Genomic DNA, 12,000 nt, shown 5'->3' with positions numbered 1-12,000 from the left:
TTCAAAACTTAAGCAGAAAATGTTGAAGTTATTTAGTTCATTTATAAAAACTTCAGCACTAAAATAAGCTGAAGTTTTTTTGTCTTGAATTCATTATTTTTGTCATAAAACTTTTTCAAAAATTTCAGCAGAAGATGCTAAAGTTATTTAGTTCATTTGTAAAAATTTCAGCACTATATAAGCTAAAGTTTTTGAAAAAGCTTTCTAACATACTAGATAAATAATCAAATTGTCAATAGTATCTAAATCATAAATTTTGGAAACAATAAACATGAAAAGAACAGAATTATCATGAAAATAATCACTAAGTGTGATCTTAAACTTCCCGTACGTGAAAATATTCACAAATTATTGTCTACTAACTTACGTAATTATTTATAATTTGTTTTTAAATAATCTGATAAACATACTTATGGCAATCATCTCATGAACTGAAGTTTCATAGCAGCACCAACAGCAGCATAAGAAAGAAGAAGAAGAAGAAGAAGAAGAAAATGGAGGAGGAGAAGGAGGAGAAAGGGGCTGAAGGTGTTTAAAAAGTGGGTACAAATTAAAACTTTTTAAAAAAATGGGTATAGGAGCCCCGTGCAATTTTTACAAGAATCACGTGAATCAAGTAAGAGAATTTTCACTTTTAGCTCGCACCGGAAATTATTTACATCCAGTAGTCGAGAGTGTATAAAATTTATATAATTTTTATATATAACATACAAAATGTATATATTTTCTCGACTATCTATACATGTGTATTTTCCCAAATCAAGTAGTCTCAAGCTCACTTCTGGATATTGGCTCCTGATTTAGAATTAACAGAATCTTTTTTCCTCGGGAAATATTTCTACCGAGCATGGCTATGAAATGAGCTACTCGTCGCTTTTCTGCAGAGTGAAGATGATAAAGATTTCCTACGACACTGATTTAAGAAAAACTTCTGACATACTTATCAGCGACAAGCCCACCAGAGAGAGAGAGAGAAACTACCGAACACAATCTAAAATGACTCAATTCTCTTACATAAGAATTGTGCTTTAATTCAGCACAATCAGAAATTTATGCCGGATAGAGGCACAAAATCATAAGATGCCATTTCCTTTGAATCGAGACATTGATATTAGCTCACCAGCTTATTTTCTTCTGACAAGCCCACCAGAGAGAGAGAGAGACGAAAGACTAGGGGACAGAGAACACAAAGCCAACAATTTCCCGATGAATGTGATGATGAAACGACAACCTACTTTCTTTAAGACGTGAAAAAAAAGAAGCTGAAAACATAGGTCCATTATCTTAGACGTGGATAATGACAATACAGACAAAATTGGAAACTAGTGTCTATGAAGTATGAAGAAAGTTGATACACTAGCTTAGGTCTATTGTACCACAAGACTGACAATTTTCCTCTATCCTCCTTACAGTGACAATTATCATCATCATCAGTCACCAAAATTCCACTTCTGACTAGCAACTAATTTAAAAATCCCGTGCTTGGGGATATTTGAGAAGGATGTTGACTGAAAGATATGCCACAAGTCTACGCAACGCCTCCAACCTGCCCTAAAAGATCTTGAAAAGTATACCACCATGAGTGGCAAAGAATGGAGCAAATACGAGCGACTCAACTGCCATAAGCTTGATCAAAATGTTGAGTGATGGGCCTGAAGTGTCCTTTAGGGGGTCACCAATTGTGTCACCAATAACAGCAGCCTTGTGAGGTTCGGAACCCTTTGGGCCAAGAGTCCTTGCATGCTCTGAAGCACCAGCCTGACAGAGAAATCAAACAAATGGACTCAGAGTGTCCTGAATTACTTTTGGAAAAAGACACACACAAGAAGATGAGTCTTCTATACCTCAATATACTTCTTGGCATTGTCCCATGCACCTCCAGTATTTGATGCAGATATTGCTATCTGTAAAAATGGAAATATATGAGAAGAATTTGGATATAATTCTTCAAAAAGCCCCATATTTTACTACACTGCTGAACCCACTTGAACAGATTGCTAAACTGCATAATATTAAAGCAGAAGGAATGTAATCATACCTGTACACCTGAAACCAAAGCACCAGCAAGGACACCAGAAAGTGTCTCCACTCCAAAGAAAATACCAACTATGAGGGGAGTAAGCATGACTAGGGCACCAGGTGGAATCATTTCCTTGATAGACGCATCAGTTGAGATCTTAACACAAGTGGCATAATCAGGCTTGGCAAGACCTTCCATGAGACCAGGAATGGTGTTAAACTGTCTGCGAACTTCCTCAACCATCTTCAGAGCAGCACTACCCACACTCTTCATGGTCATGGCAGAGAACCAGTAGGGAAGCATGGCTCCAACAATCAAACCAATAAACACCTGAGGGGTCAAGACATCAACTGTTGAAATTCCAGCCCGACTCACAAAAGCACCAAAGAGAGCCAGGGACACAAGTGCAGCGGATCCAATGGCGAAGCCCTGGAAAGAAATGAATATCCACAGTTAACAAAAAGGAGAAGACACATTGGAAGAAGAAGGCCGACAGCGGAAAGAAAGACTAAAGAGATAAGAAAGACTAAACAGATGAGAGCCAAAACACGGATCATAGAACAATATTTCAATCTCCACAGACATAATCACCATCCACTTGTTAACAACTACGAACAAGATGAATTTGGATAAGGGGGGAAAATGAAGGATCCAGAAAGGCTCACAAGATGAAAAGAAGAAAGATGGGATTACAAACCTTTCCAATTGCAGCAGTGGTGTTTCCAGCTGCATCAAGGGCATCAGTTCTTTCACGGATCCGGTGGCTCATGCCAGCCATCTCAGCAATGCCACCAGCATTATCACTGATAGGTCCATATGCATCAATGGCCAGTCCAGTTGCAATGGTGCTCAGCATTCCAAGAGCAGCAACTGCAATACCGTACATGGCAGCAAAAGTAAAACTGACAAAGATAGCTATCGCAATGGCAAAGATAGGAATGATGACAGATTTGTATCCAAGAGCTAGGCCAAAAATAACATTCGTTGCGGCTCCAGTCCTGCAGGAGTCGGCTACATCTTGGACGGGGCTACAAGCAGAAACAATTGGAAAAGGGAAATAAGACAAAGATGAAGAATTGAAGATTATCAACATAACAGGCACAACATCACAGGATGAGGTGAGACTACTACTTTTACCTGTAAGCATTGCTAGTGTAGTACTCAGTGACAAATCCAATTATAAGTCCAGCCCAAAGACCAACAGCCACACATAAAAAGAGTTGCCTGCATAATCAGACCAATTAATTAATCATTAAACACATTTCTTACATGAACACGGACATCTTCACAGCTGTAAATTCAGCAGCCAAACAAATGAAATTCAAGCAGTGGATAAGAAATAGAAATCGCAACATATTCAACATCACAATACATTGTAAAGCATAGCTCCCTTCTCATGCAGAAACATTTAATAACGTGTGTCATATTCCATAGATAATATTTTCCAAATGTTAAGTTAATACTTACCAGTTCTTAACAACCTTCTGAGTGCCAAAATTAAAGATGGTGAAGGAAGATGGGAGGCAAGTCCATGTAACAATTGCAATTCCAACTGTCATGATAGCAGTTGAGATAATAAGCTGGTTCTTCAATGCTGGTTCAATTTCCTTGACAGCCTTAATTTCAAAAAAGTCGGTAGCAAAAAGGGTGGTTATCAAACAAACAAGGATTCCCATAGAGCTTATAAGCAAGGGATAACACATTGCAGTGAAATCATGATCAATTCCAAAAGACGAGATGGAAGCCACCACAAGAGCAGCACAAGATGATTCAGCATATGAACCAAAAAGATCAGATCCCATTCCAGCAATGTCCCCAACGTTATCCCCAACATTGTCAGCGATCACCTGCAAAGATATAGAAATAGATTGTTGACAATATATATCGCCAGGAATAAAATACACCGAAAGAGGGAAGTTGAACTTACAGCAGGATTTCTAGGATCATCTTCTGGAATGTTCCTTTCAACCTTACCAACAAGATCAGCACCAACATCAGCAGCTTTGGTGTAAATACCACCACCAACCCTACCAAAAAGGGCCATTGAGGATCCGCCAAGCCCATAGCCAGTAATTGCCTCAAAAAGACCCTCCCAGTCATCACCATAGTATAGCTTGAAGAGATTAATTGCAATGTAAAGAACCAGAAGGCCATTGGCAGCAAGGAGAAAACCCATCACTGCACCAGACCTGAATGCTACAATAAAAGCTTTCCCAACACCTTTTCTTGCTTCCAAAGTTGTTCTTGCATTCGCATATGTTGCAATTTTCATCCCAAGGAAACCAGAAATAACGGAAGTGATAGCACCAAGCAAGAAGGATACAGTGCTGAAGATGGCAGTTGCAAGGGCTGGCTTGCACCTCTTCTCCTTGTTGTAAGTACATGGCTGGCTACTAGTGCTGAAGCCTTCAACGGATCCCAGGAAAAGGAAGATCAGGATTGCAAAAGCAATCATGAAGATACCCACATACTGATATTCAGTGAAAAGGAATGATGTTGCCCCTGCCATAAGCAATCATTTCAGATATTAAATAGTGCTAAAGAACAAAAGGTACCAAGCATGTAGAGCGGGTCTAGACAACCTAATTTATAAGCATGCTTGTGCGTGTGGAAAGCAAGATCACAACATGCGAAAATGTTGAGAATAGAACCATCAAGGAAAAAATTTGACAGCAGTTAATATCTAAACCTCCTCAATTGCATATGCTAGTTAACTAGGGACAAGACTTTTGAGTGTGTGCTTATTTTGAATTTAGTCAAAATTGAACACGATAAACATGTGTATTATGCACAAAGTTTTGACAGGCTTCATGCTTAAGTTAGACAAACCAAATTGTTTTCTCCTAATTATAATATATGCAGCAGTAGTCCCAAAAAGTAGCACACTTCCATGTTACTTCCTAGAAAACCACATGAGACAATACGAACAACGGAAGAATGCTTTAAACAAGGCTTGACCATTTAACAGTTCTACTTTCCAAAGTAGTTCCACTTAGACAAAGTGCCAAGGCAATCCTCATGGCTCAAACAGCAAGCAATATGTTTCATTAAGTTTGATTGTGCAAGGAAAAGAGTGCCGACCACAACTAATATCAACCAAACAAAAATGACTAGGGACAACTACAGATAAAGTCAGGTTAAGTAAATAACAAATATGCAGCTTTGACTAAAAATGATGCTGCATACTTTGAAATATTCAAAAATGATAAGCATAGTTGAAACAGCACTAACATCCTAAACATATGTGTGAACATACGCTAGAAAGCCTTAAAACTATAACTTCCCCTTTAGCAGAGGGCTGCCAAACTAACTTTTTTCATTCCATAATAGGCACGTGAATCTAAGCAGTGCAATGAAAACCTCTCAATTAATTAAAAAGCAACTTAACTAAAAAAAAAACCACTATGCTTCAATAAGGACAGCGAATCAGCAAAGTTTCCCACTTAAAGTTACTTCACTGAGCATCACAAAAATAGAATTTGCTTACTATATTCTATCGAAATCCAGGCAAGCTGATAAAAATCAAATCGAACAAAGGTAGATCCAGGGTCAGAGCCAGCTCACGGAAGAGCTGAACTCAGCAACCTTAAAGCCCTAGGATATATCACGATAAAATGTTTAGCTCATTAAGTGAATATTGTAATAAAATTAACTTCAAGCACAAGGAGGTCCATAATCACTTAATTTAGCCGGCAAAATAGAAACAAAGGCGAAATTTCGCACTCTTCTATATATACGCAAAATGAGATGAAAAAAAGAGCACATATAGACAAGTAGGAGTGAAGCTAAATCTGAGACGGACATAAACAGATCCAAAGTAAAAGCTTATTTCACCTTCAGATATGGCATTCTGTATGTCGGCGCACTTAGCAACAACGTTGTGGTCATTGATTCCTTCTTCTTCTTCAATCAAACAGTCACCGTATCCATTCTTGTTGTTTTTGTTGCTGCTCGGAGAAGTGGCTCCATGTTCCGACGAGACTTTCACGCGCGAGACAAGGTACCATTGGAATGAAGAGAACACGATTCCAATGACGGCGCAAACTGGAATAACTATTTGCGTTCCAAGATCTGGTAACAACGCCGATCCCATCCTTTGCCGGAACCCTAAAAGACCTTGCCGGACAATAAATTAAAAGAAAATTAAGAGGGTGAGGAACGAGTGAAGAATGAGGTTCACGGCTTTTCGGAGGGTTTCCGAAGTACAAGGAGCTTAGCTGCTATTTTATACTGATGATAAAAGAGGAGGATCGAGGATTTTGTGAAAAATGAACGTCTTTATCATAGTTATGATGGGCTTTCGTCTTTTGGCCGTTTGATTCTATGCTAAATGCATGATTCAGGGATGATCGAACGGCGACGGTGCTCATGATTGGAACACTCTGCATGACTTGAGTAGAGCGGGAAATCTAACAAGAAAAATAAAGGAAAATAAGGAAAAAGGAAAAGGGCGTATTTTTAACGCATCTTTGGATCATTCTTTCCATTTTAACCTTTTCTTCTCGCTATTTACTGTTTTCCGATCATTGGATAAAAGAATATATTAATTGACATAATTAATCATTAGTAATTATTAGTAATTGACGTAAAAAAAAATGAAATGAATATTTTCTTCAGTATTAATTGGTATCTTGATAAAAATTATTAGTAACCTATTTTAGAATCATATAGTTTTAAAAATAACTTAAAGAAGTATAGTATTACTACAAGTATCAAACCTAGAAATGTGACCGAAATAAAATTCAAAAATATATTAAATACTTTCCATATTAGATATAGTATACACTTAGATCCAATTAAGCTAAATCTTATCCTCTTTTTTTGTTTTAATTGGTGAAAGCTAAAATCTTATCCAACTAAATCTAGTGTCAGCCATGAGGTGGAACCGTGTAGTTTGGTACATAAATTTGGTAGGAAAACGAAACACTAGGAAAGAGTAATCACCTAGCTAAATTACCTTCTCTCAATTTCATAAGAATATTAAAAAATTAGCAATTGTACTAAAGTGATTAGCTCAATTATAATAGAACTTTCTATTGGTAAAAAACACTACTAAAAAAATCTAGTTGCGAACAAATTCTGTAGCTAAATAGAGAAATTCGTCGCTAATCTCATTTAGCGATGGATTAACGATAGATTATCAAAAAATTCTGCTAGTTACGGATATTTTAGCGATAGATTAGCGACGATGTTCGAAGCTAATTCCAGCTTTTTTTAGTAGTGAAACTCGAATTATGTATTATGTGAAAAATATAGACAATAATTTTATAATGTGAAAACGTATAATATGACCTATACATATCCCAAATTTGATACTTTATAGTAAAAATGAAAAAACGTCACTTAAGATAAATGACATGAAGGTGGTTAGATATAAGTTAGAGCACAATTATAATATTCCTCATCATATTCAATTGGCGGAATGGCCTCGTGGCCACTTAAACTTATACCTGTTTGTAAAGTCGATACAAAAACTTACAGTTTTTCCATTTGAACACTCCAACTTGACAGAATGAGTCTAATAAATACATCCAGTAGAGCGTGTATATCAATTGAGCTAACATGTACAACACATCATATGTTAGATAATTTATTACTTGACATGTATTATTTGTGGGTCCCATTTTTAAATACTAAATCTATAAAAAAGAAGTCACAAATTAAAAACAAAAAAAAAGGAGGAAAAAGACCTGACACGTCCTTATTCTTTGTTCACCCACCTCCCTTTCTTACCTTATTCTTATTCTTTCTTATCCTTTCTCTTTTTTCTTACCGTTCTTTCTCTCTTATTTTGAATCAATTTAACAACTCCACTATAGTCATGATTAGACCAGGAAAAAATTGAATTTTGGAATTTCAGAAATTCAATAGGAATCCATTATTTTGAAACAATGAAGGCCACTGGATACCATTGCAAAATATCTGCCCCTTTTTTGCTACTGTTTTGGCAAAGAGATTCGATGATAGGGTTTTCTTTCAGACCACCAGTGGTTTAGAGTAGTGAGTACTTTTGACCTCCATAAAGCTTAAATGACTGCCACCTCCACTTTGCCGGCAACCAATCATAACCCATCTTTTCTAAAACTCCAAAATCGTAAGATATAAGTAAAAATACACAATCTTCATATCGAATTTTGGCCGGAATTAAACTTTCTGATGTTCTCTCCTTGCTTAAGTTGAAGAGGAGAAAGAGAGCAGGAATGAGTACTGACAGGCTAAGAGTCGTTTTTTTCCTTTTCTTTTTAATTTTTTCAATTTTTTTCCTATTGATTATAGTATTTTCTTTAATCAGATTATTGCATTCACGCACATTTTCTGCGTGATTGATACACATTTTTTTCACATCACCTATGTCACTGCCACATAAGCATAGTCAATGGTCAAGGTGGTTTACTAGTACTCGTTCTGTCAAGTTTTAGTGTTCAAATGGGAAAACTGCAAGTTTATGTATCGACTTTACAAACGGGTACAAGTTTAAGTGGCCACGAGGTCATTTCGCCTATTCAATTCTATTAGTTTAACTTAATTTATCGATAATGGAATAGAAACACTAGAATAGTACTTGAAAGTTTGCGCGATAGGTAAACATCATCTCAATTTTCAAATTTTGAGCAATTTAATCGATTTGAATTAAAAAAATGTGAATAGATAAATAATTTAGAGCATTTCTAAAATGAAAAGAGTCATAACTAAAATAGAATATATGTTCTTGTTAGATGCACTATAATTAACTAAAAGGAAAATGTTAATTACAAATGTGCAGTTTCAGCAGCATAAATTCACTGCTGAATTGCAAGTTGGATGTATGAATGCGTTTTTTGAACGTCGTGCATGCCTCCCATCGGATATTACCTTTTTCTTATCCTTCTTTATTTTTTGTTTGTTTCTTAGCCTAGGGTTTGTCGTAAAAAATTACTTTACTTTACACAAGAGTGGAGCAAGGTCCGCGTACATTTCAACCTTTCGAGATCCCACTCGTGAGATCACTATGGATATATCATCTTCGTTGTTGTTATTTTAGTTTTGTTTGTTTTTGTAAATTATTTAGATGTTTAAAAATGTCGTTTTTCTAAAAATTTAACTTAAACTTGGATAACTCCATGAACGGCGATAGGGATGAAGGTAGAAATAGAATGATAACTTATGTCCTTTGTTGCAAAAGGTATGCATAAGTGTGGATTACGCAGATTAAATGTTTTAATTTTTAGCCTTTATTCAAGTATTATTTTTAATTTTTAAAAATTTACTTAATTTCAAGGTAGACGAAAAGTAAGTTTAAGTTACGATCACAAAGAAAATTGTTTCACTCTCTCTTCAAGTAATAATAATATCATATAAATGAAAATATATATCAATAAAGTCAAGGTTTTTTGTTTTATACTGCAAGAATATGTGAAGTAAATACTTGGTGAAAATGGAACTTGCACCTCAACAATATATTTTTAACTGTAGCTCTAATATCTTATTCTTTTCCGAAGAATTAACTCAAATAGCCGATCACCCAACCGCTTAAACTAAAAATAGCCAGTGAATATATAATATATGCATAACTTACGTATTATATGTGTATAATTATATATAATTTATATAACTAGAAAAAATAAATAGTGACTATGGCCGGCTATTTGTGTAAATATTCTTTTATTTTTTTGGTCGAGCTTTCCTATTCATATGTTTTCCCTTTTATATTTTTTACTATCACCTTCGATTCAAATACATTCATCAACAAAGATAAAAGCGAAAAAGGTGACAAATGGTATAATCTTATCTCACAAATGATTGTGAAAGGCCTTTGTCATGATCCCAACTTTCAAATGTTTCGTCACATTTGGCAATTTTGCGTGGCATTAACCCCACATTTTCCAGTATTCAATTCGCAACTAATCATCGAAACTTTCACTTTCAACATCTCTATCATGCTACCATCATTATTCATTAATTTATCAACCAATTTATGCTACTCACACTATTTCTCAGCCACTGTTTTCCTTTACCTTAATGATTCACGCTCTTTAAAGAATTGGTACTAATCATTAAAGTGTTTTATTACAACCAATTAAAAATCTGGTGGCAAATAAGATAATTTAGTAATTACTATAATTGCATAAAGACTTGTGAAACAAAATTAGACGATTTTAGTATTTCAACCCGAAATACATTTAGTCATTTTTCCACATGAAAATAAAATCTAAAAAAAAATACCCTTAAAATTTCGGCAAAATTCCCGCATAATATGCTGGAGTTCAAATTTGTTCATAATATGCTGGAAATTTATACGCAAGAGTTCTATAATCCAGCATATTATGATATAACTTTCGTGTTTCAGCTAGAGTACTTTTGTCCATATTTTATCTTCGCCTTAAATAGTGACTGTTTTTCAATAACTTTGCAAACACTGACTTTTTTTCAATAATCACCCGTAAAAATGGCTATGTCATGCTATTTTGACCAACAATAATAACATATCTAGTATAGTGTCACAAGTGAGATTTAGGAAGGATAGAGTGTATGCAGATCTTATGCTTACCTTGTAAAGACAGAGAGACTCCCTTAAAGGTAATCAGATCTTAGATAACACTCAACAAGTAATTGGTGTGACCAAATCAATTTCATTGAAAGAAGCAAACCTAATGTTATTTGTTTGCTTTGACTTGAAAGAGCCGAGAGAAAAATGGGGCCTGACCCATCTCAAACTTAAATATTCATATTCTGCTCGTAAAAATTGTACGGGCGCCTTATTTGGTCGCCCACATTTAATCTATATCCATTTTTTTTAAACTTTTAACTTGTACCCATTTTTTAAACAATTTCGACCCTCTTTCTCCTCCTCCTTCTCCCAGTGATCTCCATATCTCTCCGGAACTTAACATTGATATAACAATATCTCTCCTTCTGTGGCTTCACTCAAATCCTCAGAACCATAGCATAAGGTGACGAGGAGGATGAAGAATAAACGTTTGCATAAGAACCAAAAGAAAGTTGTTGGTGATGGAGCTTTTGTTCGTTTTAGTTACCCATGTAGTGCTTCCTTGCATTCCTTTCTTCGATATTGTGTACCTTCATATGTTAGAAAGAGATGTTATTAGCATAGGTTGGGAGAATGTTTTGAAGCTTGGATTTTGCACTGATGGTTAGAGTTTTGACAATTTGTTTTTGAACCAGACGACATGTTATTTAAGTGATTGAAGCGAGTTCAGCCTCGCTTCAGCCCTTTTCTTTGGATAGACCATAAATCTTTTTACTCTGAAATTGCATGTCAGTGTTGTAAAAACTGTCAGATCTGGAAGTCTGGATTATCTACTTGGTTGAACTTTTGGTTTCTGGCAAACATTCCTCGGTCTAGAGCTGAACTTCGCCTGTTACAAAACAAAAACTTCAGCTGAAGTTCGCCAGTTACAAACAAAAACTTCAGCTCTAGAGCGGAACTTCGCCAGTTACTAGAATGCTGAAGTTTTGCGTGATTGTCTTTGCTACTTCAGCCCCGTATGCTGAAGTTATGCAAAAAAACGGGTACGTTTGCAATTTTTTTTACAAAGCGAACACAAATTAAAATGTGACACAAAAAACGGGTATAGATACAAATGACCCATTATGCTCTCAGGGATAGCTGGCCCTTATCGCTTGCTGCGGATCCCATTTATACTTTTTGTTTTAATTTTTACTTTCTTCAACTCCCAATATTTCCCATTGGTTGCTTTGGGCTACTGCTGAATATTTAAAGAAGATTCTCTTATCTTCTCAAATTTAACACCATGCCAATTGGCCCAATACTATAGATTATTGCCTGTTACAATTTATGGATGAGTTTGTATAATAGTATTATACTCCCAAGTTGGGTTCTTTTTCTGTTCATATAAATGTAACACATTACTACGCCAAATATTTGTCCAACTACCATAAAATTTGCAAGTGTTAAGTTATTATCACAAGAAATTACATAGAAATTTCTCGAAGCAATACGTGTGACACCCCAAAATTTT

General features: G+C 35.5%; 1 protein-coding gene across 1 annotated transcript; it reads right to left on the bottom strand.

The window, feature by feature from the left end:
* Positions 1-1,213: 1,213 nt before the first annotated feature.
* Positions 1,214-6,227, bottom strand: LOC104216758 (pyrophosphate-energized vacuolar membrane proton pump-like). The gene is made up of 8 exons (XM_009766875.2): positions 5,855-6,227; positions 3,948-4,522; positions 3,488-3,867; positions 3,158-3,244; positions 2,718-3,048; positions 2,039-2,449; positions 1,845-1,904; positions 1,214-1,758 (listed from the first exon to the last, which is right to left on the bottom strand). Exons 1-8 carry the CDS (start codon positions 6,111-6,113, stop codon positions 1,552-1,554), a joined length of 2,310 nt encoding a protein of 769 aa, XP_009765177.1. The 5' UTR covers positions 6,114-6,227; the 3' UTR covers positions 1,214-1,551.
* Between the last annotated feature and the right edge of the window lie 5,773 nt (positions 6,228-12,000).

The sequence above is a fragment of the Nicotiana sylvestris genome, chromosome 3 (genome assembly GCF_000393655.2).
Source record: "Nicotiana sylvestris chromosome 3, ASM39365v2, whole genome shotgun sequence".
Lineage (NCBI taxonomy): Eukaryota > Viridiplantae > Streptophyta > Magnoliopsida > Solanales > Solanaceae > Nicotiana > Nicotiana sylvestris.
Note: the sequence above shows the minus strand (reverse complement) of the source record. Positions and strands in the feature narration are given on the sequence as shown.